This window comes from Phasianus colchicus, chromosome 1, assembly GCF_987193195.1.
Source record: "Phasianus colchicus chromosome 1, bPhaCol1.hap1.1, whole genome shotgun sequence".
In the NCBI taxonomy this organism is placed as follows: domain Eukaryota; kingdom Metazoa; phylum Chordata; class Aves; order Galliformes; family Phasianidae; genus Phasianus; species Phasianus colchicus.
In genome coordinates, this window is record NC_143436.1 from 14,357,405 (window position 1) to 14,384,146 (window position 26,742).

Below are 26,742 nucleotides of genomic sequence, written 5' to 3' on the forward strand. Positions count from 1 at the left end.
ATTTGAAAGGGCTAATCCCGTTTGACCAATATCAGCCATGATGGACATTATGTCCTGCAGCAAAAATTGTCAAATCATTTGTAATAGGTTTTCAGTGTTGCAAAATATGTGCAAGTCATAGCTTAACAGCAATGCTTGTACATTCTAAGTCTAATTAAATACAGCTTGTATAAAATATTATGATGCTCCATTCACATGCTTAGAATTTAATTAATTTGTAGATTACGTGCCCCTAATAATAAATCTCTCTCCACGATCTTGGTCCAGAGTCTTATAAAAAGGCAGAGCTCCTCATCTGCTTTAAAAGCGTCTCTGTCACTGACAGTGGTAAAGTTTACTGAGTCCTACAAAGGCTGCCTCCTTCACATAAACCTTGATGAGCACTTTGTATGAAAGTTAACAGGCAGTGTTTATAGACTGCCACTTGAGCAAAAGCACAGGCCGCTTTCTGACTTACTTAAAAACTCTAAGAACCAGGTAGTAACTCTGGTCTGGTGATTAATATTAATTCAGTAAATAGCGAACATCACTTCCCAAGTGGAAAATCATCCAGTTTGGCTAAATGTACATCCTTCTAGTGATGCTCAGAGCATGACACTCTTCTCTTACTACCTGTTGGGATAGGAGTTCCTTTTCTAATCAGTGCATCCTGAAAACTTACTCCTGCCTCTTTTTGTGAGCCCAGTAAGCTCAGATATGTTTTTAAACACTGTCTGATAGACAGACACATCTTGGAAAAACCATGAATATTTTGCTCAGAGGAGTAAAAAATAGGGGTCATGTATTTGGCAGGATTTCCCAGATTGTGCCATTATAGAATTATAGTCATGTTTCTTGCTAAGGATAGCAGCTGCCTGGAGGAATCCAATTAGATAACTTGGCTATTTACCCAGCTAATCAGAAATCCTCGTGTTCCTATTTTTCCTCACTGTCAGTGATATCACCAGAAGGTGCAGCAAATGTGCTTGTCATAACTGTTTCCATGATCTTCAGAAATGTCTCCTCTTCTGTCAGCTTGGGGCTCACGCAAAAACTCCCATTCTGGGGGAACAGCCCTATTTTTCTTTCAAATCTGAAACCACACGTCGCACTTGAAAACTTAATGACTGACCGGGTGAATGGTGCCTGCTAAGGAGAAAGGTCAGCACAAGTTCGCCCTGAGGAGAGTGAGAAGGCCTGGAGGTTGACACTGTGCCTCGGGCTGTGGGTTGAGGCCAGGCAGCCACGTCCTATCAACCCAGACTTCACTTTCCCTTATTTTCCTCTCTGAGACTAGATGTGCTAAAAGAGTTCACAAAATTACTGGATGTAGTCACAGAAGAAAGGCAAGCAAAGTTCTTCCAGTCAGTGATTCCTGATGATAGTCTCCACAAGCCCAACAGGCAAATTGCTGGGTGGCACAATATTCTAATCCATCCCCAGAGATCTCCCTGCTGTGCCCTAGGCACCCACTGCCAGAAAAAAAGGAATAGGCTGACAGGGCCTCTGAATTGACCTCAGGTATGAAATCATACAATCTTAGAATCATTGAGGGTGACAGAGCACTGGAACAGGCTGCCCAGGGAGGTGGTGGAGTCTCCTTCTCTGGAGATATTCAAGACCCGCCTGGACACCTACTTGTACGACCTGGTATAGGGAACCTGCAGGGTGGTTGGACTCAATGATCTCTGGAGGTCCCTTCCAACCCCTACGATTCTTTGATTCTGTGTGATTCTGTGATTCTGTGAGGTTGTAAAACACCACTAAGGTCATCTAGTTCAACCATCTACCCATCCCACCATGCCCACTGACCACGTCCTTAGTGCTACATCTCCAAATTTCTTGAACATCTCCATGGACAGTGACTCCATCACCTTCCCACACAGCCTGTGCCTGTGCCTCACCACTCCTTCTGAGAAGAAATTGTTTCTAATATCCAACCTGAACCTTCCCTGGCACAACTTAAGGCCATTACCTGTCATCCTAAAGCCATTATTAGCAGTCTTCCAGCTGCCTGGGAAACGGCTGCTCACCAGGGAGCGCTGCTGCATGTGGTTGGTCCTCTCCTGCGCCCTCCTTCTCTACCAGCCCAGTATTTGTATCAGTACAGTCACACCCCATCACTCACATATGCCACAGAGCAGCAGCATTGATTCAGCAGAACACTCTCAGTCAAACACTCAGTCCTGGCTGCTCTAAGTCCTGCCTTGAGCAGAGAAATCTCAGCGTTATAAATGTGCCCAGATTTATTTCTGTTATTTGCCAGAGTTAGGAAATATATGAGGTGATACAACGAACAGTTTTCACCAAGGCTACAAGAGGAGAAGCTGTAACAACTTCTCCCAGCTACAGCTCCATTGGGAAGAAATTTTGAAGCACGAGACATAACCACTTAATAAAGTCAACCCAAGCCCACAGGGAGCCAGGCATTGAGCTTAGAGCTGCCATCCACCCTTGGAAGTCAGCACAGCATAGTTAGCAAACACATACACTACTTAATATTTTGTTGTTTTAGCTGCATTTGTGTATCTTGATTGGTGTCATTTCCAAGACACAACAAATCTCTACTGAGTTGGATCCATTATTAATTGTAAACACCCAGCTGAACTTAGAAAAATCCTAGCATGGCAGAGAAATAAAAAGAGCAGTTCCCAGAACCATTTGTGCAGAGATCGTAGAATTACAGAATTACAGAATGGCTTAATGTTGGAAGGGACTCTAAAGATCAGTGAGTTCCAGTCCCCATCACTGAATTCCCTGAGGGTTTTCATCAGCATTCAATCCCCATTCAACTAGAGCCCATCTTGTGCTGCTATTGCACAAAATGGATCCAGAGACATCATGGAGATCAGCTTCCTGTCCTTTGCCCAAGTCCATTTTCCTATTCATTTCAGGTATAGCAGCTCAGTGTAGGATGAATGTTGTTCCTCATAATGATCCCTGTGGGCATCAGGTTGGATATTAGGAAAAATTTGTTCTTACACACTGGAACAGATTGCCCATGGAGGTTGTGGAGTCACTGTCCCTGGAGGTGTTCAAGAAATGTGGAGATGTGGCACTGAGGATTGTGGTTAGTGGGCATGGTGGGGATGGGCTGATGGCTGGACTATGTGGTCTAGAGGCCTTTTTCAACTTTAAAGATTCTATGATTGTATGATTCTAAGCTCATATGGGATTGCTGCATTTCACTGGCTTCCAGCTGTGGGCACCCTGAGAGTGCTCCAGCATGGAGCAGCACATGGAAGCAGCACAGTGACTGCACATGGAGGCAGTCTTTGCCATTATCTTCCTCCCAAAATGCTGCTGGGATCAAACCCACCCACCAAGCATGCAGTTTGCCCAGCTCATCTCCATCCAGAACATAGGGAAAGTCCCCATGGGCTCAGAGCTGCTGTTACCAGAATTAGAATGGGGGAGGGGGGAGGGGCAGGAAATCACTAAACATCTGTTTCAGCAGCTGAGAGGACTGCTTTGGTCTCTTAGCAACTATGGGAAAAGAAGCTACTGGAAATGTGAGCTGTCTGGCCAAGCCCACTGGCATCCCTGGAGAGGACTGTTGCTGCACTGTTGTGCCTGCAGGCACAGGGAGAGCTGGTGGGGAGCCCAGGGAGCAGGCCGCAAACTGACCCACCTCCGTCCTCCTTGGGACGAGGAGATGAGCTCAGTGTCCTCGTGTGGCACAGCATGGCACGGCACAGTATGTCCCAAGGCAGTCCTGTAGCCAGGAGCCACTCAAGTTTGCAAAGCAGAAAGCAGCCTAGGAGTGGGCACACGGGGCATTCTCCTTCTGAGGCACAGGGCTTGGCTGTGGCACCTCTCAAAGGTTGTTGCTTTGTGATTATTATCTCTGAGTATATGAAAAGCCATTTGTGACTGTTCTATGTGCCAGCCTCATCATTGCTTTGAAGGCTGGCTGATTTTTGCCAAATGGTCCTGAATCTCAGGGAGTATCACACTCAGGAGGCTTAGGTTTGTGCAGTTCTGTCGTGGAGCAGACATCTCATTGTTTTCCTTGCTGTGGAGACAGTGTTTAAATCATTTAAATTTATGCCTGGTGCTGACATCCTGGCGTGCTCACTGCTAATAGCTTATTTCCAGCCATACGAACAGTATCTCATTCATTCAGATATAAGTATGGGGATGCTGACCTGTAGTTAATCCTACATATTCCTGACTTTTAATTTAATGACTATAAAATATTAATGGGAGCAGAGAGTGGAAGTCAGATCACCTTTCCAACAGCTTAGTGCCCCTGTCGCCAGGCTACAATGTCATCTTTGATCTCATTTTTTTATTCCCTTTCTCACAGTTTCACCTACAGGACAGGGAAAGCTGCATTTCACAGGAGACTTTAAAGTAAAGCAGTTGGAGAAAGGATTAAAGTTGAGCCAGGCTGTCCCAGCTCCTGGCACATGGTAAAACCACCAGGATGTTGCATATAAAAAGGGGATGTTATGCCCAAACCCCGTAGAGCCAGATGCCCACCCATACTAGAGGGGAGCAGTTTTTTTCCATGAACATGGACACCCATGGCCTAAATTCCCCCCAGAAAATAATTCAGTATTCAAGGAGAAATGCGGGAATGATGAGAGATTATAGCCCTCCCCTAGAGCATAGGGGTGCTGGTCACAGATCTACCCATGCGTAGGTCATTGGAGTCTTTAGTACAGGAAAGACACGGGACCTGTTAGAGAGCATCCAGAGGAGGGCCACAAAAATGATCCAAGGGATGGAACACTTCTCCTATGAGGACAGGCTGAGAGAATTGTGAGAGCCTGGAGAAGAGAAGCTGCAAAGTGACCTGAAAGTGGCCTTTCAGTATCTAAAGGGGGGCAGTAGGAAGGAAGGGGTTTAGCAGGGTCTGTGATGATAGGACAAAGGAAAATGGTTTCAAACTAAAAGAGGGGAGATTTAGATGGGATATAAGAAAAAGGTTTTTTAGAATAAGGGTGGTGAGGCACTGGCACAGGTTGCCCGGAGAGGTGGTGGATGCCCATCCCTGGATACATTCAAGATCAGGCTGGAGGGGAGTCTGAGCAAGCTGTACATGTCCTGATCTAGCTGTATGTGTCCTTGCTTATTGTAGAGGAGTTGGACTAGATGGCCTTTAAGAGTCCCTTCCAACTCAAACTAATTTCTGATTCTATTCTATGACTCTGTTAAAGAAATTGCATCATTTCGGTGTCCTGGATGAGTGTTGTAGTATCATTCTAATAAGGACCACTTTTGCTGGTCAGGCTTCTGAATTAAAAAGTCATGTCCCACATATGATGTCCAGAGAAAAATTGCATTCCAAGCCTCCAAATCTTGAGGTGCACAGGGATCTGTTCCTGTACATCCTTTTTGCGCCCTTTCCTCATGGTCTCTCCTGCTACAACAGCCCACTGTGATCGTGTCCTCACAACACCAGATCCGGCTGCTGGAGGTATTTGTCTGCACTTACATCTGCGGATCTTCAAATGATGACATTTCTCTGATTATAAAGCTAACAAGATAAAGCAATCAAAGCAACCGGGCTTGAAGTGCATTAATACTTATTACTACCTTTTACAATTGCAATTATGACTTATTTACTTTTTTAATTACTATCTGGTTTACTTTTCTGTACGAGGCTCATTTCTCTGGAGTACCTCTCTGACTATACTGTTTTATTTTTGCAGGAAAACGCAGACATTTAGTGAGATGGAAATTACTTCCTTATTATTTAAAATTAATTCAGCCCGTCAAAATGAGCTCATTGCCATGCACAGTGCTTCCTCTTTAATTCGGTCTCAGCCTTTCTAGTGATTGAAATTCTGCACTGAGTTGATGTACATCGCAGGCGTTTTATACATATTAAACCCTACATATTAGGGGGATTAAGGCTGCATATACATTTTAGAATAGGAATTATGAAACACGTTTTGCAGCAGGGATAAAAGAATGTCAGTTTTCTGTCGGTCTTGTAAACTGCTTTGCTGGCCAGGAAGAAAGCTGCAAGGATGCCTGATGGGAATAAAAGAGACTCTGTTGTTGGCTCCTGCAGGACTTTGAATTTTGCTAAATCAGGACAAAACCAGGGGAAATATTTACATACAAATAATTGGGATGCCAGTGCTTCTTGCTTTTTCCTCTTGGAATAAAAAATAAAGAACAGAATGAAAAGCAGATGAGGAGAGAGGAGCTTGAAATTTGTGATGGAAATAGGAAGGAAAAATCTCAGTAATAAGAGAAAAGTGCCCACCTGCCTGCATAGGGAGCAAAGCAAAGGGAGAAACTGAGGAAGGAGAGGGAACAGGGATAGCTAAGCTGCAGGGATGGATGAAGAAGAAAAGGAACTCTGAGAGGGCAAAGCCTGTGTTTCACTGGCTTGTAATCCACATAACCACCTCGAGCCTGTGGTGCATCAGGTCACATGTTTGGAAACACCTCAGTGATTCATCTGCCTTAGGTTGCTGTCCTGGTCACTGCAGAAAGGGAGGGGAGATGAGGGAAAAGCTGAGGAAAACCCTTGTTATTTGGGGCACCAAAAAACATTGCCATTCCCTTAATGAGAAGAGAACCGTGAAAAATACCAGAAACAAAGCACTTGGTGCAACTGCTGTTTTCAGGAAGGCAGAGGGTATGGGGAGCTACAGGTGTGGCAGGCACCTCGGTCCCTGGGGACAGGATGGAACCATCATCCTGGAAACCATTTCCATACACGAGGCCAAGAAGGAGATGGAGAGCAGTCAGCGTGGGCTGACAGAGCTGGGAGCCTCGCATGGTGACATGCCTGACTCAGTGCACAAGGGAAAGCAGGATACGTTGTTTATCTTGACTTGAGCAGGGATTCTGACACTGTTTGCCTTTACATCCTCATCGACAAGCTGATAAAGTGTGAGCTAGATAAGCAGTCAGTGGGGTGGATTGAAATCTGGCTGAACTCTTGGGCTTAAAGGGCTGTGGTCGGGGGCACGGTGTGAGGCTGGAAGCCTGTCACTGCCAGAGCACCACCAATTGGTAATGGGGCCAATGTCATTTCACAGCTGCACTGGTGACCTGGATAGTGGGGCAGATACAAAGCTGATTAGTGAACAATGCCAGTAGGGGCATCTTGGCAGGAGAAATGGGGGAATGGGAGCCTGTGCAGCTGCATACAGGGAGATGCCAGGCCTTACAGCTGGGGAGGGGCATTCCCCCAGCAGCACATCCCAAGTGGGAAGCACGCCTGGACCCTTGTCTCTCCCTTTGATATTGAGTAGCTGAGATCCTGACACCACATTATTTTGGAACAGCAAGGCACTGGTTTTTGCAGATTTAACACTGATGACTGAACCATCAGGAGCATTTTACATATACAGTCCCTAGGCTAAACAAAATGGGTTTTAATTTAAAGTGTTTCATCTGCACGTTGTGAAACAGTATAGGGAAAAAAAAAAAAAAAGAAAGAAAAAAAAAAAGATAAAGCAATTCATTTTTTTCTAAAAGAAGAAAAGTCTGCCAACCCCAAAATTGTGTTTAATGAAGAATCCGAAATCTGATAAGGTATAATTTTTGGATTTTGAACATTTAATAACGTTTTCTTGCACATTCCAATTTTATATTTTTTGAATTAAATTACAAGTAACATTAATTAATTTTCTTAATAATGCCACTTAGTTTGAAATGAGCAGTATTGCTGTGAGGGAGCTGCTAACCGGAGGTACAGCACTCCCCTCTAGTGGGTGAAAGCTGCCCAGCCCAGTGTTGCAGGACCTGCTGCATCCCGCTCGTGAGCACTGGCTGGAAGTGAAAGCTTTGCTTTTATCCCCACATATCCCAAGGACTGTGAGTTATTTTCATCTTTTTATGGTTTGTGAGTTATCTATGGTGTAATATTTTAGTTCCGAACTATAACAGGAAGGAGAGAGGGGCGCTTATGAGAGTTATGTGAGGCTCAGGCTCAGTTCCTGTGTGTGTCTCAATTCAGAACAGGGATTCTCTACACACCCCAGAAGTCCTCCCACTAACAGTGCCATCAGGACTAACAAGTTTTGCTTAAAATACCTTATTTTCACAAAATACTTCTGAAGCCGGAGAGACTGTGGAGTCTTCTTCTCTGGAAGTATTCAAGACCCACTCAGACGCCTCCCTCTGCGACCCGCTGCAGGGACTCTGCTTTAGCAGGGGGTTGGACTTGATGATCTCCAGAGATCCCCTCTAACTTCTACCGTTCTGTGATTCTCTGATTCTGTGATCATGTTTTTTAACTCAAAAGGCAAGTAGGCGATTCATGAAGGACAGACCCACCAGAGATTACCTTCTGGCTGCAGTGCCTTGCTCAGCAGTTCATCTGAACACCCACTTCAAAATCCTCAGCACTGGCATTTTCTGATTTCAAATTGTGCCTTTGTAATAATCCCCTGTTCTGCAAGTGAGAAGCAGCAATATGGAGAATTTAGCTTTTAAGGGCACGGTTCTGTTCAGTACAATAAAGACACCTTCTCTTCCCCAACCCCCCCCAAAACAAACAAACAAACAAAAAAAACACATCCAGCCATGTGTTACACTTGTGCTGCTTCTACCTACTCACTCCATCCTTTTTTTTGTTTGTTTTTCTTTACATAATTATGGTCACCGTTTTAATTGAGTTGAAAGATGTTGAACTGATCTCCTCAGCAACTTTCTCAATTTTGTGATCCATCCCATCAACCCACTGAAATCAGAGCACCATTTCAGCTGGCACCATGTGCACTGAGTGCAAGCCACACATATTTGCATGAACCAATTTGTCTCTTAAAAATATTTCTTCTTGACTGAAGCATAAATTGCCTTTACCCTAATGTTCTATATAATGAATTGCATTTGAAATATGTTTATTTTTAGCAAACAAATGCTAATGGGAGCCTGCTGTTAAAAATAGACAGTGCAGTTGGTACAGAAGTAAGGGCTGGGGAATCTTTCTTCCACTGATCAGTGGAAATGCCCTCTGTGTAAGTCATCTGGGAAGAAAGCACTGTGCCCCTGTGAGGGTCAGCCCTTCTGTTAGCTGGGGAAATTGTGAGCAGTTGTCCCTTACTTGTCAGTTGGCTTACTAACAGCCTCTGTGGGACAGTGGCCCCAGGGGGCTGTCCTAATGGAAGAGGAGATCCTCTATTCCCTTATCCAAATGGTTAATGAAAATATTTTAACAATATCAAACATAAGAGGGGTTCCCATGAAACTCCAGTTACTGCATTTCTTCAGCTGGACTGTGAATCGCTGATCACCACCCTAAGACTATGCTTCTCCAACATGTTTTGCATTGATTTTCATAGCAGTTCATCTGCATAGTGTTTCTTAAATGCTGTGAGAATGCTCTTCAGATTGTAGCCCTGGTGGTAAATACCAAGCATGAGATTTGCAGGAATGATTCAGTTGTATTAGTAGCTTGTCTTATATAAATGGAAAATGGGTGCATATTTATCTTAAAAATGGAATAATTATATATAACATATGTAATAGACTGAATAAATGGAGAACAGGTGGAACACAAGTACGTCATCAGACAGTTTATCTAATATTCCTTTTATACTTTCAACAGACTTTTACCTTCCACCCATTACTGATGGGGCTGATGCGATACAAGGTCTGTTTTAGCTGCTGGATGAAGTATTGTGCCAGTTCTAATCATATCTTGCCATAGAAGTGGGCCCTAAAACCTCAGACACATGCCCACAAGGTCGAGCCACACCAACAGAATCATCCAGGTGGCTCCTACTGTCAGTCCTGCCCACACTGGTTGTGCCTTCCCTGAGACAGGAGCAATATTTTTCCAGCACTCCTGGGATTAGAAATCTTGCACAAGTTGTAACTCCTGCTCCAAAGAGATTGTAAATCTAATTTTGAAAATTATCTTCCAGAATTTTGCTTGAAAGGTTCAAGGAGGGCAGCGTCTCCTTGCTGCCCCAAGACTATACACACACTGAGCTCCACTCAACAAACTTGTTCTCAGTTCATACAAAAAGACCCCGTTCTCATGGAAGAACAGACAAAAAGCCCACTCTGAATCTTTGCTAGTTGGAAATTGGCTTTCAAAGTCTGAAAATTAAGTTTTTTCAGAGAAATTTCAAAGCTCTGAAAAATAAACTAGCAACTGTGTAGAATGTATTTCATAAATAATCCAGAGGAGGTTCTTATGTTGGGATAAGTTCCTTGATAGAGCTATAGTGTTTCTCATTATCAGATGATCCTAAGAAATGGATTGGCTCAACTGATTCATAACGGATCATAAAGATCCAAAATGTTTTACAGGAGGCAATATTGTAACAGAAAATATGGCTGGGAGCAAGATCCAAAGTACTGGTTCAGGAAAAGTAAAACTGGTTCCTTATTTCCAGCTTCAACATTTTGAGTCCAATCCAAAACTTCAGAATATTAGATTGCACCCTAAGCCAGGATTCTAATAACCAGAGCAAGGAATCCGAATTAAAGAAGATTTTAACACAGTTACATGTTTCATTAGGAGATAACATTAAGAATTAATATTTTATGACCTGCCACATTCTTGAGTCATCTGTCATGTTTTATCCTTGGTTGTTGAAGTTAGTCGATGGATGAAAAGTAGAAGGAAGTAAAACAGTTTTTTTGCTAGCATCACTTTCAGATAAATTTAACAGGTAATAGTCTACAACAAGCAATTAAAACCCATCGGTTAGTTATTAAGGAACAAATTCTATTCCTTATGTCCTGAGGGAAATGCATCTCATAAAATTTCCAATTTTTATATAAGACAGCACAAACTGTACTTTCCCTGCATGAAAAAAAGCAGAATGCTGCTACTTAATGCACAGATGAATACTGATTTGGGTGCCTTATATAATAGGGAAGCAGCAAGTTCCACCCACGAATCCATACTACCTGTCCTCTGCTGGGATCTAGCTGCTGAGTCCTCAAATACCAGAGACAGTGGAGCCATAGACTTACAGGAACATGCTCATATGGAAGACATTGCTTATCAGTTATTCAGGAAAAAAAGCACAAAAACAGAGGAGATGAGATGAGCTAAAAGGGGGGAAAGGATGAAGATGAAATGACTGTACTGTTTCCTATGAGTTAAGAAATGTTGCAAATGCTCAAGGTCTTTCTTTTCATGTGAATCCTGTGTTGCACTTGAATATCAGTTCTCAAATAATTCCCCTTCCTATTCCTTATAATTGCCAAGAAAACTCCTTGCTCTCAAGAAACACAAGGTAAATAAGTCAGATTTTCAGAAGCTTGTGTTTGCAGGTCTCCCTTGCTTGCTTGTGGTTCATTAAGGCTTTCTGGAAAACAAAAACTTTGTCTCATGAGAAATGTTGACAGGATTGTGCTTCTCTCTTCTGGCATGGAACAAAAAATGGAGACATTTCATTTTTATTTGGTTCTGTAGGTAGTTAGTGGAAAAAAGCCAGTTCCCAAAGAAGCTAAGATCTTGTTTATCAGAATATTTCCTTTCATTTTCCACATCCCTCCCAGAATAACATCTTTGATGTGATTAAAAAGAAGCACTCGAGAAAACTTCAGTCTCAACCAATTGGTATTTTGCACTAAGAATACTTTTATTGTAAAGCTCCTGTGGGCAAAATACCCAGGAAGCCTGGGAGACTGAAAATCTGAATGACTGCATCTTTTTTCTGCCTGCAAGTAATCAATGGGTTCTGTGGGACACTTCAGAGAAGGAGGAAATAAACTTATCTCCAGGCAGCTTGTCTTCCTTCTTTTGGATATTCCGTAGTCGTAGTGGTGCTGAGTGACAGGAGGGGAGAGTTAAGGAAAATGCCCTTCTTCTTGGAAGTTTTGGTTGAGTGAGCAGCAGTAGGGGTACAGGTGTAAAAGGAAAAACATGCAGCATTCACATGTAAGTGTCTGGTAGAAACCTGCATGTTTTTAACTGTCCGTTTGCTCAGAAGGGGAATGAGAATACTTCAGAGCAATAAAGCATTAGTGATCATGGCAAATCTTTTCCATGTATATTGCCAAAAAGTCTGGATTTTTTCTAGTATTTGAATTTGCATTAACTCAAATAGGAGATGATCGTTAACCCTGATTTTTGAAGAGCTTATCCTTAATGAAGAAGTCACAAATTGAATTTATAACAAAGTGTCATACTTTAGATGCTTTAGGGTAATTCTGATAGGGTTATGCCATTGGACTGTTGGCCATATTATTCCAAGACATCTGTAGGGTGGATTTCCAAGGATATCTCTATACTTCAGTGTATATCCCATCACCACTCCAACCATCATGCTCAGAGAACTTCTTTTCAATGAATGAGGCTTGAGAAAGAGCTGTATCTAAAATACTGAAGACAGGAGTTGGACTCAGTGATCCTTATGGGTTCCTTCCAGTTGGGATATTCTGTGATGCAGTGATTCTCAAAGATTCTCTATGGCTGCAGAAGCCATAGAGACAAACACCAAGCCCTCTCCAGGGACTGGAGACCCACAACATTGGGAACAGCCATGCTTACTAAACTGTAACCATGGGGCTGAAGCTTTCCATAGTGTTGTTGCTCACACAGACATCCAGCACACTACCAGAGGTATTTGACCTAAGCTGGCTGCTTGGAGTCCTTACCCTGCTCAGCAGCAGAGGGGAAGCAAGGAAGATGATGAAAAAAAAAAAAAATTTTTGCCCTTTTCCTTCAGTTTCTGCTTGTTTTTGCATTTACTGAGACTGAAGTAGCAGCTCAGCCCACCCCAAATGCTGGGAATTTTGCCTTTGCCACTCCCTGCCCCACAGCTGCTGACTTCTTAGAAGACCCACACAGCCTTTGCTCTTCTCCAGGGCCAGAGTGATCTCAGAGGACATAAGAAAAGGACTCCAAATGAGAAGTTTCAGTGTCTGAAGCAATGAAATATTTAAACCCTGCTCTCTCTGGGATATTCATCATCACAGATTTACTTATCCGCTGCTCACTGACAGCAGCAACTGACAAGGACGATGACAGCTGACATGTATTAACCCAGCCTCACATCACAAGCCATCACTCCAGAGCAGAAATCCATCATTAGGATTTAAGCTCCAATGAGGTGTCTTAGTGGGAAGCAGACAGCAAATGCAGGAGGCACCTGTGCTGGCAATTGGCACGGCTGAGCCCTGGCTGTGGGAGAGGACAGGCCTGGCCCTGCACTCACCATAGTGCCATACCCTGATGGAGGAAAATGAGAGGGAATGATGGACAAAAATCTCTTATTTAGGGTAGAAAGCTCTTAGGAGATCTTTGCTAGAGCTGCACAGCAGGGTACTGCACTGAGGGCTCGCAGTGCTGTGAAGGGCACAATTTCACTGCTCCTCAGGGAGTGCTGAAGAGGGTATAACAGCACAGACCAGACTCATTTTGTCTTTGCCCCAAATCCTCCCTTTCTTCACTGATAACTCATTTCTGAGTAAATCTACATGAGTGTCACCTTTACCTAACGGGCAGTGCTGGACTATCATTGGGGAAAGGGTGATCAATGAGTTCTGAGGAACCCAATGAAACTGGATGTTGGTTTGAGGTGGTGAGTGAGGTATTTCCTCTCCTCATCAGTCTTTCCAGTCAGGCTGGTGGTTTTATGACTCCACCCTGCTATGAAGTTCAAGCAGTTAAGCTTCCATATTCATATCTTCTTAAAGAGAGGCTTCGAGATGCCATTTGGGGCTGCAGCAAATCTGACAGCTCTCCTGCATGCTCTTCAGCAGTTTCCCAGCACAGCCCTCCCTTCCTTCCCTGTGCAGGATTTCTGTCTCTGTCTCTGTCTCTGTACTGCTGAACACTGTCCTCTGAGCTGAAAGCTCTTTGGAGAGGGAATCTTCTTTTCTTACGCAAGACTGCACTTAAAATTCCTATGGCAACTGAAAAAAATGTTTAAGGGAATAACATAATAATAATAATAATATATTCTGATACATATCCTGATATATTGTCCAAAACCTTCACAAATCAGTTTTGCAGCAATCCTGTAGGACAGCTTGAAAGGGAAGATGAACGCAATACTGCTGCCGGGAGTTCCCTCAGGACATAGGAGGTCTCAGGTGCTCCTTGCTGCCTGCCAGGCAGTTCTCTGTGGTTGTTGGTGGTCACTAGAAGCCTCTCTTACTCTTTAGATCCTCTCTTTGCCATCCCCAAACCTAATTGAATTTCATTGAGCCTCATGGAGATATTTTAGGGTGATTTCATGTAAGGAGGAGTTTTACTTGTAACCACATAGCTTTGGGTTATATGAGTATTACGTATGGCCCCAAATATTCCCTCTTTTCCCAAAGAATATATAGATAGTTAATTAACATTCTCATTCTCAAACAAGCCTTTAACTAACCATTAAGCTGAGGTTTTGAGCCTAGGACTAAAGCTTCTCCAGATCACTGACTTCCTGCTTCCCACAAACACACAGTTTGGCAACTACCTCTTACCAGGGCAGGAAGAGGAGCCAGCAGCTCGTTAGTGGGGTTGGAATGCAGACCCCAGGTTCCTGCAGCCGTGGTTCAGTGTTTTCTCCACATTGATAGGTAGGAGCTATTCTGGGTGAGGAAACACCGTGCACTGCATCAGCTCTGGAGACGGCTGTGAGTGGTGGCACCTCATGGGTACACAGCCCTGTGATGAGCCTTGCATATTTGTTTCATATAAATCTTGATTGCAGTCAGAGGCACCAGGAAAAAGCTGCTGCACTCAATGCTTCAAAATGAATAAGCACTCACTGAAACACTCATCCTTGCTGAAACTTCCATTTTGCTGAAACATTTGTCCCAGTAGATGGCAGAGATCAAGAGATGTAATCAAGAGCACAAGTATTAGGGTGGGGATGTCTCCTGGTACCGCAGACACCAAGGGAGGGAAGGCTGCAGCACCAGTCCCTTCAGGTCAGGTCAGTGCAGTGCTCCCAGATCGTGCTGGCCAAGGAGGAGGAAAATTCATTTCACACAAAGAAAAGACAGTTTAAAAGCTTTTATTATTCTGCAGCATTGAGGATTTGCCAGCACTGATATTATTTGCTATGGTTTCCAAGATGCTTACACTGAACTTCTTGTAGTTGTTTTAATGAAGTATAACATTTGAAAGTCAGCAAATTATTTCAGAAAATTTGATGCATAGAAAATTTCCTTTTAACATACCAGAATGGCCAGCAAATTGTCACAGCTCTGCTTCTTTCTAATAGGGGAAAAGCTCATTATATGAATTGGAAAATTATTTGGGGAAAACCAATCTCTTGAAACAAAGCCACTGTTTCTTCTGCCACAGTAAAATCAACCACGCCGTGGTGATTTCCTTACTCAGGGGTGCTGGCTGGCACCTCCATGGCCCTGCTCCATGGCCCAGATTTCCATCAGGGCAGAACCCCTCCACCCCACCACACACACAACAGGTACAATCTATAGAATCATAGAAACATTAAGGTTGGAAATATCACTAAGGTCATCAGTCCAGCTGTCAATCCATCACCACCTTACTACTAAACCACGTCCCTCAGTTCCACATCCACATGGTTCTTGAGCACCTCTAAGGATGATGGCTCCATCACCTCCCTGGGCAGCCTGTGCCAGTGCCTCACCACTCCTTCTGAGAAGAAATTTTCCTAATATACAGACTAAACCTCCCCTGGTGCAACTTAAGGCCATTCCCTCTCATCCTGTCACTGGTACATGGGAGCAGAGGCTGACTCTCGCCTCGCCACAACCTCCTTTCAGGCAGTTGTAGTGAGCAATAAGGTCTGCCCTGAGCTTCCTCTTCTCTTCCAGACTGAACCATCCCAGTTCCCTCAGCTGCTCCCCATCAGACCTGTGGTCCAAACTGTTCCCAGCTGTGTTGCCCTTCTCTGGACATGCTCCAGGGCCTCAATTTCCTTCTTGTAGTGAGGAGTCCAAAACTGAACATAGCACTTACGTTGTGGCCTCACCAAAGTTTGGAACATCACAAAGCCTGGGCATGGTGCTGGTGCTGGTGCTGGTGAGCAGCTCTCCCCGAGCTTGGCCACGCTCACAGCCCCATAGGATGGTTCTGGGCTCCTTTCTGATTTCTTAGCATGAAAAAGTAGAGTTTTGTATCAACGTCATTTGTTTTCCCAGACTGAAGGTACACTAACATCAGCTTCTAATGCTGTCCAGCACAGCACCAGTAAACTCCTGGAATATACAGAACTAATAATGCTCAGTACAAATCTATTATTAATAAAATGAGGAAAACATAAAAATATACAGTGAGAATCCAAACGTTTTCAGGCCTCTCTGCTCAGGGCCGTCTACTAGTCTGACATGGCCTGGCCCTCAGCATGGCTCTCAGTAAACAAGTACAGATCAAAGTTCCCAAAAGCTTTTAAGTAAAGCTGATGTGGAGCTTTCTGAGCAGTCTGATCACGCAGCTTGAAAACTCACGAAACAAACAAAAATACCTACAGATCCTCTGGGTTCCAAGAAAGAAATTAAAAAGCAATGCCAGCAAATGTGTAGAATACAAAGAAAGTACAATGTTTTCTCATTCAACAGCTACAGAACAGGAAGAGTTTAGGAATCACTGCTCAGGGACTCCTGTTCAGTGACAGCAATTTATTTGACCATCTGGGTAAAGAAAGACTGCAGCAAACCACACAGAGGAAATAAAAATAGATGAACAACAAGTCACTGATTCTGCTTGACTTGAGCCTACAACTCTGTGGAGCAGGAAGCTGCTTCAAGTGAAAGGCGGTATTGATGGAGGCATTTTAGCCTCTCCATCCTTCCAACAACAGACCAGATCCCCCATGCCAGCAAACCTGTCCTGAGACGTGGCTGTCATCCCAAACCCCCAGCAACATCAGCAAGTACAAAAGACAAATTGATGAGCCTTCTGGAAAGGAACCACCAGAGGAAGGAGCATCTCTCTGATGCCTCTTGAATTTCTGTTCTGAAGTAAAAGAAAGCTCTCTGGGATAAAGAATAGGAGGCTTTTTTGCTGTGTTTGTTCATTATGATAAAAATCTTCCTTTTCTCACTAGGCACAGAGCAAATATTGAAATGGAAGAAAACTGTTTCCACTGTTTGGCTGGAGCTGGTCCCTACATCCCGGCATTCTGGCACCCACCTTGGCACACAGCCTCCTGCCTTGTTCAATGCTGTGCAGCAGAGCAGTGGCAGTGCTGGCCCCCAACTGCCCCGCTGAGGAACCCAGGAGCTGCTGGTGGCAAGGCAGAAGAGCTGTCACCCAAGGATTTTCCATCAACACAGACTGGTACTGACAGCTGACAGGGATGGCAGCTATGATGTTCCTCTATTCTTGGATAGGTCTTTCTTCCCTCTGCCTGTCACTCTCCTCCTGCCTTTCTCACCAATGCACACGCATATGTTGTGCTTTTGGAGTCACTTTTCAAACCAGAAGGCCACCTGAGCCAGGGATTAGGCAGGTTGGCGGAAGAAGCTTGAAATCAGCCCCTACTTGGGGCTTCAGAGCCTGTCATTGCCATCTGGTTTTATCTAGGTTCATTTGAAAGAGAATCCTGCTAAAAGAAAATTGTCAGGCTCTGATGACGTGCCTTCTTTAAGCAACTGGCACTGAAAAAGTGCAGTCAAACCCCATCTGCCCAGACATGAGAGTTGGGCAGAGAGGAACCTGATGAGGTTGAACAAGGGCAAGTGTGCAGTCCTGCACCCTGGGAGGAATAACTGCATGCATCAGAACAGATTAGGGGCTGACCTACTGCAGAGGAGCTCTCTGGAGAAGGACTTGGGGGTCCTGATGGAGAGCAGGTTGGCCACGAGCCTGTAGCGTGCCCTTGTAGCCAACAAAGCCAATGGTTTCCTGGCATGCATTAAAAAGAGCATGGCCAGCAGCTGAAGGGAGGTGATTCTCCCCATCTGCTCTGCCATGGTGAAGCCATGGGAGTGTCCAGTCCTGGGCTACCCAGTTCAAGAAAGACAGGGAACTGCTGGAGAGAATCCAGTGGAGGGTCATGAATACGACTGAGGGCCTAGAGTATCTCATGTATGAGGAAAGGCTGAGAGACCTGGGACTGTTCATCCTGGAAAAGATTAAGAGGATCTTATCAACACTGTAAAAAGCGTGTGTCAAAAGAATGGGACCATGCTCTTTTCAGTGGTGCCCAGCAACAGAACAAGGGGCAATGGCACAAATTGCAACATAAGTTCCATACAACTATGAGAACAGATTTCTTTACTGTGAGACTGACTCGCGCCTCACCTGCTCAGCCCCCTCTCTGCATGCCTGCACCAGGCCCACCAGCCCCTATGCTGTGCTTCTCATCCTTTGAATTCAGCCCTCCTAGGATCGTAGAATTGTAGAATCATTACAGTTGGAAAAGACCACTAAAATAATCTAGTCCAACTGTTGTGGAGGTGAAGCCTCAAGCGCACCTCCGGCAAAGCCATTCTTGCTCTATGAAGGCAGCCCTGAGAGTCAGCCTCACGCCCCAACAGGACTAAAAATACCAGCCCTCAAGCTGTGCTGACATGAGTTCTCTGACAACCTGCTACAAACAACTAATCCACAACTGCCTAATAATTTGATATTTCAGGATAAAGATCATCACTGCATGGGCAGTAGTTTCTCTCTTCACGTCTCCATGCATGCTATTAATTGCCACACCGGACAATTATAAATCCCATCATCCAGGATCCCCACATCTCACTCTGTCCATCTCAGATATACGACTCCAGTCTCCTCCCATGGTCTACAGCACTGCAGGAGCCCACAAGTGCTCACCAGTGCCAGGAACTACTATCAGAGGATGGAATCAGTTTCCCTTGCCTGCCCAAATGCCTGACTCTAAGAGCTAGTGTTATGTGAGATATCGTTTCAAGCCCACCTCCCACCTCCTATCTTCCATCTTCTCTCTCCTCCCAAACATGCCCCTCACCTTCCTCAACTCTTCCATCTGGAAAAGAAAATGAACTTGAAGAAATCAAGAATACAGTCAGGGAAGCTGCTGAACCCTGGGCTCAAGACCTAACTTCCCAACATATCTCTCCTTTCACACTTTGGCACAAGATGATCAAACTTAATTGTTCCATTCTTCTTTTTTTTCTTTTTTTCTTTTTTTTTCCAATGAATTTCTCTTAAAAATCACATTTTTTCTTGAAACTTTTTTTTCTTACCGCAACAGCTTCAAAACACAGAAAAAATCTTCAAAATTTAAAAAAAAGCCAGAAAATAATGTATCCCACTCTTCTCCCTCCTCCCCCCCATAGCACACAGAGCACACTGCCTGCAACCAAACAGCCTCTCTGCACCCACAGCATTTTTCTCCTGCTCTGTGTCATTCTCTACACATAGCAGCAGAAAAAGGTAAAATAAAATACAGTGTAAGAATAGATTGGATTTTGAAACTACAAGGCAGGCACTGGGAGCATGGAGTGCAGCTTTAGGTCTGCGGTATGCCTGCAATGCATAGGGTTTCTCCTTGTGACTGACAGCGTATGAGTTGTTTATGGCTGTAAGTAGTACACAGATACCAAGAGGTCAGCAGAATTATTCTGACTGGATTCTCTTTATCCATTTTTCTACTTCTTCCTGGAAAAGGGTCTCTTCCTGGAAAATGGCCTCTTATAAGATGCCATTCTTTTGGTTTAGTGGTTCATTTCCACCATCATCTCCCTGTGGCCTTGAAACTCTCTCTTGGGTGCTAGAAAGGCCCTTGTGCAGCCGTGAACTGAGTCTCCTGTGGGCAAAACAGACTGGACATTCTTTCATTCAGAGTATTTAGAAAATTCTTGAATACTTCTGAAACCACTTCCCACAGCGCTACGGGAAATCTAGACAGAATTGTGTATGGGATGCATCCCCAAAAAGCCCATATTAGGATTTTGACTTTGACACCAGGACACTTATGACTTTGGAGAGGAACCTGAGTTGATGCCTGACTGTTTACGCAGCATGGTATTTGCCCCAGGGCGGCTCTCAGGTTAATAAAAGAACATGCAATGAGGCCAGGGCAAAGGGTGCTCCATGCACTGGGCAGGACAAGGCATCCATAACAGGTAAGCCAAGGAGGACACACATCTATTTATTCCTCTTCGACACTAGAAAAAGGAAATCATTCCCTCAGACCACCCAAATAATTTTTATCATGTACATTAAAGGGATTATCTTCAAAGAAAGAAGATAAGATTCCTCCATCTGCTACCAGATACTAAACGCCAACCTCTTAGAGATAGAAAATGTTTCTCCCTGGGTTGGAGGAACACTGTGGAGGTGCTGGGAGAAACCTCTGGTCCATTCACCTGTGGGCTCCTGACAAATGATGTGGTCTGGAATAGCACTGATTTTGGTGTGGCCATGAATGCCAGCTGCTCATTAGCTCAGGGGACCACAGTAATTGATTGTATTTGGAGACAGCAATAAAAGATTAATGCTCAGAAAGTTGCTATTTTCTAGAGTACCAGTCAAACAGCAAGGAGATTGTTTAAATGTAGCTGATGATGATTAATGGGGTGAAGTGTTAAGCCTGCTGTAGAGAAATTGTATTCTGACCTGGAAGGTGCCTTCCTCTGTATACTTACTATCCAAACTGGCTTTAAGGTAATAGCATGTAACTGACTCCATGAAATCCAGTGTGTTCTACACCTTGGGAGGGAGCAACCACCAAATTTTAATGTCTGTTTTTATCTTCAAAACAAAGAAATATCCCTGAATATTTAGATGAACACTAAAATGCTGTAAATCCTCTCAGGGTGAATGTAACCTAGATCTGCCATCAGCAGGAGTGACTTCCCTAAGAGAACATCTCAAATACGAGTAACAACACCCTGTCAGGATGTCAGCCCAACAGGCAGCTCTTCACAGCTTTAGACAGAGAATTTAACAGCAGAGTACCTGGGTGGTTTGGGCAATGGGGCTTTCACAAAGATGGCTTTCATTACCTGATTTCTAGGCAGCAGCAAGGAATCAATCAAGAGCCCATGGGGTGATACAATTCAGACTGAGAGATGTTGATGTGAATGACTTATTTCTACTTTATCAGCTAGGCACTTCTGGTAGTTACTAAATGTCATTTCCATGTGTGTAACACCTGTATGCAAAATTTGTCAAAAGAATAAATAAAGGGCTTGGCAACCCAGATGCTACTACAATCCAAACACTGAGTATTGCTGGAAATCCAAAGAACACTGCTAAGGATTTGCATAACATAGGCACACTTTGTTATGATTAAAAAACAAGTGAAACAAATAGTTCCTTCAGCTCTATTAGTTTTATCTTGTTCATAGGAATCTAAGGACATGTGCTCCCCACCATGTAACTTTGGCTTTCCTCGCCTTTCTGTTTCACCAACCTTGGATTGTGTAAGAAAAGAAACAATACTTTTGACTCTTGGATGGTTCATTTCCTAGTTTCTAGTATCAGCAATATCAATTTAAAATGTCCTTTTGTGTGTGTGTGTGTGTGTGAAATACGTCTGGATTATAAATAAATGCTGGACATGGGTGGGCTACAAGGAATCAGAACTTTCCTACCAGGACCAACTTTGCTTGAAAGACGTCAGTTCAAGAATCAATGGGAAGTTGATGGAGGAAGCAAGCGTGCAGGGCCACAGGGAATTAACTTCAGGGGGAATCAGTGATCTGTTTTCCTGCTCCAACATGTTTAAGAGCTTCTAGTTCTGAAACACTTCGTTCACTGTCATTCCATGGTTAAATTCATTCTTTCATTATTAGAAAATGAACCGTGTTTTCTCCTAAGTTCTAAATCCCAGCAGCCTCTCAGAGTGGGCACTGTGTTAGGATGAGTCCAATGGCATAATGATGAAAGTACTGCTCCTCTCCCTTGGGCTGAGCACCAGCCAGCTACACCTGTACTGGGACTCTTTGGTCAAAGCCAAATGCCAGAGCAGTTGCATTTTGGCATTCACTGGCACCTGCACAGCAGCACCCAAGGGCTTAATAGGGTCAGCACAGCACAACCATCCCCCACAGCATCACCATATATTGTTTTATCATGGTTACAAATGTGCATTAGCTCAGAGGAGTGAAAGATTTATTGATACAGAACAGAGATGTCAGGATTATAATGTGATTTGCTGTACTCCTCCAGCAAATTTGATTCTGGTCTCGTACACATTGTCTCTTTATTTTCATATCGTTCAAAATTTAAATGAAACAATGTCACTATTTTGACCTCTTGTGTTGATTTGCTGATAAAAACTGTTTTTTAAGGCTTCCAGGCTACAAATCATCGCTATATTTGAAGATTGAACTTCAAATTGAACTTGCCATTTTTCATGCTAAGTGGAAATACCAATAATGAAGTGTGTGCAAATACTGCTCAGACGTTTGGCTTGAGCCAAGTGCACGCAGTGTGAACGTCTTTATGTTGGCTGGCAGTAAACCAACTTTTCTCTTCTCTCTGTTTTGCACAGTCCTTCTAAGCCAATCCTCACTAGAATGAGCACAAAACAAAATGAACAACAGCTTTTGTACATCAACATTAAAACGGGAAGAAGCTTGGGAAAGGGCCTCCGAGAGAGAAGAATGCTGACGAGAGCAAAACCGCCTGATTGGTAAACGCTACCTTCTAACATAGACCAGCCAGACGTGGAAGGGATTTCTAGAAGAGAAATGCAATCATGGATTACACACCAGCTCATTAGAAACTGTTGCTGAATACAGCATTTGGAAGACATGCATGAAAAGTCACATTTGGGGAATAAATTAAAAGGGGTGTAGTTGTTGCTAGACAAACATATGTAAAATATATGCATCAGGAGGTTTGTAAATGTCATTTTTTTTATTCAGACAGAAAGCAAAAAGCTTTAAAACCTTTCACAGTAGAGAGGCAGTTAACTCCAGACTATTCCTATCCCAGTAGCCAAGAAGCTGATAGGACATCTCTTAAATAAGCATTTATAAATAGACTCTGAATGTCTCCATCATCTAGTGGAAAAGCATAACTTTTAATGCTACATTTCTGCACTTCATTTACTTCAGTGTATAATAAGTTGACTAAAACTGTAATGCTTCTCAATTTTTATGGCATATGTGCTACAATTAATCAATGTCTGTAACAAATTTAAGACTGAGAGATTATTTCTGACCTATAATCTAGTTCTATGAAGCATATATAGTATAAGATATGTCTGACTGAATATCATCATGCTATAATTTCCCAAGCAACATAGAATTGTTTGCATTTAAAGTGACAAAATAAAAGCATTTGCTTTCTTTTTTCATAGGAAAATGCGATTTACCCTTTAAATGTACTAAATACTGTAAGGGCATTTCTGTTCTTTTCCCTGTTCTCCCACACAACTACAGGGGAAGATCTCTGGCCCCATTATTGCCAATCAGGCTCGGTGATTAAATGTCCTTTCTGGCCTTAACTCCACGCATCAGTGAAGAGACCACAAACAAATTCCCACTGTGGACAGCTCTGTGCCATAGGGGTGTGCAGAGCCCAGGGCTTCTGTCTGCAGGAGCTGCCCAATGGGCACCCTCCTTCCAGAGCAGAAAACAGACGGAGACACAGGGTACTGAGAAAGACCTGGGTCTGAGCACCAGGCAGAGAGCAGCCTGCGCTCATCGCACCCAGTGCCACATGCAGCTCCTCATGACTTGGCAGCAGCCCCATACTCCTCCTGTCCTCTCCTGAGTATCGGAGGAAATGGCTAAAAGCATCACTGGTTGTTATTGCCAGTCCTAAATGATATGATACACTGAAGACATGGCAAAGCATGAGTTAAAGCTGATTTTTAATGATTAGCTGAATAACACAAAGTATTCAAGAATTTAGCGTGTAGATCTCAGAAAACTAGTTTTATCTTTGATTGAAAAATCATCTTCAAGCAAATAAACTCAAGGAATTATCTAATCACCAAGGTAGCAGTGTGGCACTGCTGATTTTAGAAGCCAAACCCTGATGTAGATGGATGTCTGCAAATAAATTTATATGTGAATCTGGGGAGCATTTAAAAAATAGATATAAATAAATGTTGTTTTAATCTAAATCTGCTCTTGTAACTGTGTAGGAGACTCCCTGACCTCTACAGGACTGCTGTTAGAGCTGGTCAAAAGTGCCACCCAACTCATCCAACTCCATAAATGTAATCCCAGCACCTGCTGCTGCGCTGAAGTGCATGCAAAGGAAAAAAAACAGATAATTGGTACATGAACCTGTATGAAATCACTGAGGTCCCAGTTCCAAAAGGTTTTTAAATCTGTGCTCAGTCCAACCAGTGGCAGCTGGGAAACGCACACCCTCAAAGGCTGGGTGCATTCAGGAGTTCCCATTCAGTGGTGTCTTAGCAAAGCCTACTTTCAGTCACTGATCCTGTTGACCCACAGACACACACTCATCTCAAAAGGCTGTGGAAGCTCTGCTATCTGGATGTGCTGTTGTATCACCATCTTCTTTTGCTCCTTATGTTTACCTCTATCCCAAATTATTGCAGTCGCAGGACTTTTGCTGTGACAGAAATCACTGAAACAGGGTTTCTCTGTCATATATTATTTGGATATATAGCACTAAGTTTTGCATCATGGTGACTGTGTGAAGAAAAAGTCCTTTCTAAATACACACGAAGTTGCAAAAAGTGTCATCACAAGTCCCTGCAGCCCAACAAGGACAGCTCCACCAAAATGTACCATTTGTACACGAACAGGAGACTTACAAGGACATGCATCAGTAAATGTTGGTTCAGTATGAATAGTATGTTTTACCTTTTTAAATGTAACCGCTTTCCCATTACTCTCCATTGTAACCTGTCAACTGTAATTTTTTTTTTTAAGTCAACAAAAACTGTAAAGAAAACTGTTGGAATACCTGATTTTCTGTAAAAATAATAACAACAATAATTTTTGTTACTTTAAAGTATGCTTGGTATTAAAGTACCTAATAAAATTCAACAAGGACTTTTGTAGCATACTAAAATAAAGTGTGATAGTGCTTTTCTCCAACTCACCTGTGGTAACGGCTGCTGTTGTTGGATTACTGTCCTCCTCCTGAACACAAGCCTGGCCACCTCCCACATACCTGCACCTACATAGATTCCTAAGTCTGAGCAAACCCCATTCCCTTAATGAGCACAGAGATTTTTGTGCATGCATCCTATTCATGGGCAGAGCACCCTGTTGGTAAATGGATTGCATCCTTTGGCACTTGACTGTATGTATCTGACCAATATGGAAATTCTGGTTATTTTGTTTGGTATCAAATTTTATAAAAAGGGAAAGAAGATTGCACATTATTTAGGAGTTAGCTATAGCTAAATAACTGTGGCAGTTAACAGAGGGGGATGTTGAAGACCACATTCTAATTGGCAATGCATTTTTATTATTCCTAAATACACTGGAAACTCTAGAAAGTGACTGGAGAAAAGTTCAGAAGTCTATTCTCCCTAATTTCAAAACATGAAATGACACTGAAGGTGGGACTCCTGAAGCCATCAAGGGCTGTGGTGGATGGCCGTCATCCCAGAACCCGCACCAATGAGACGTGAGTCTTGTCAAGGAGTTGCTGACCACGGTGCTGATGCAGTAGTGTCTGTGTTTGGGGCTGATCTAGAAATGGTTGTGACTGGGATTTAATTATTCCCAGTCCCTGATACTCTGCTGTATTCGATGAGATCAGTAGGTCGCACATCATCCACCTCCTCTAGGGAAGGGAAGGGAAGGGAAGGGAAGGGAAGGGAAGGGAAGGGAAGGGAAGGGAAGGGAAGGGAAGGGAAGGGAAGGGAAGGGAAGGGAAGGGAAGGGAAGGGAAGGGAAGGGAAGGGAAGGGAAGGGAAGGGAAGGGAAGGGAAGGGAAGGGAAGGGAAGGGAAGGGAAGGGAAGGGAAGGGAAGGGAAGGGAAGGGAAGGGAAGGGAAGGGAAGGGAAGGGAAGGGAAGGGAAGGGAAGGGAAGGGAAGGGAAGGGAAGGGAAGGGAAGGGAAGGGAGAGAAAGAAACTGAGTAGTTTATATATTGAAAACCAGATGCATGCTGGTTCTCATAAAGGAACAAGGTTTTTTCCTCATGCACTAAAATCAATAGCTTTACCCATTTCTCCTTCCTAGGGAGCTCTGTGCAGGGGGGAGTGGCTTTGCCTGTTGCTGGAGCACCAGCAGCAACACCTTCACACATCAGACACTGAGTCATGCCTGCAGCCACACCACATTGACATGACATCCTCATTGGGTTGTATCAGTAATTTGACAAGCGACTTTCACAAAAGAACAAAAATTCTGCAAGAAGTGCAGTATGCAGCCTCAAAACTCACACTCTTCCCTTCACTTTGAGCATTGCTCACCCAGTGCTGCAGAAGTACACAAAGCCACAGCACTGTGTGCTTGCAGCAACCAGATACCATAGTGCCACTTCCTAATCCCCAGGTGTCTCTGGTAGATTTTTATTAGTGCTACTCAGTATTGCATTCTGAAATGCCTGATGCATTTTATAAAGTGAACTGACACACTCCCTGCTTCTTTCAGAGTGCTACAACACCTCTGCATGCAGTTACATACCTTTTCTACTTTACAGTGTGGTAAGGGAAGTAATGTCTGTGCAGGAGAGATTTCCAGGAAATCATGCATAAGCAGCACACTGTGCTCATTAACTCCCAGGAGGAGCTGTGGCCCCTAATTGCCTACAAGACACCAAAAAAATCCTCTCCTTCTGGCACAGTTCCCATAGCTGCTGCACTCCAATTACTGAGCCCAGAGGTGCAGGATCACCTCCAGGTGTGAACCTCAGCACGGTCACCAGGAAAGCAGACCAGAAGATGACCTAAAAATCTGGGAGCTGTGCCTGCCTTTAACTCCATGAACCAGTTTTAAATTAGCATCACAGCATGGATTGCTACTCCTGATTCTGTCAAGTGCGAGTTAGCTTTGTATTAGCCTAATACCATGGAATCATGGAGTACTC

The 26,742-nt window shown here is 43.7% G+C and overlaps 1 protein-coding gene across 5 annotated transcripts in view; it reads left to right on the forward strand.

The window, feature by feature from the left end:
* Positions 1-24,800, forward strand: part of LHFPL3 (LHFPL tetraspan subfamily member 3) — a 237,490-nt gene extending 212,690 nt beyond the window's left edge. For 3 of the 5 annotated variants that reach the window (XM_090135763.1, XM_090135771.1, XM_031603509.2), the window contains one exon: positions 22,263-24,799. Coding sequence is in view for 2 of the 5 variants with exons in the window: in XM_031603509.2 (XP_031459369.2) it covers positions 22,263-22,291 (29 nt within the window). In the remaining 3 variants the exon portion in view is untranslated. Of the gene's footprint in view, positions 1-16,892; positions 17,126-22,262 lie in introns of all 5 variants that reach the window. The other 2 variants (XR_016464349.1, XM_090135752.1) reach the window with 2 other exon arrangements.
* The last annotated feature ends 1,942 nt before the right edge of the window (positions 24,801-26,742 follow it).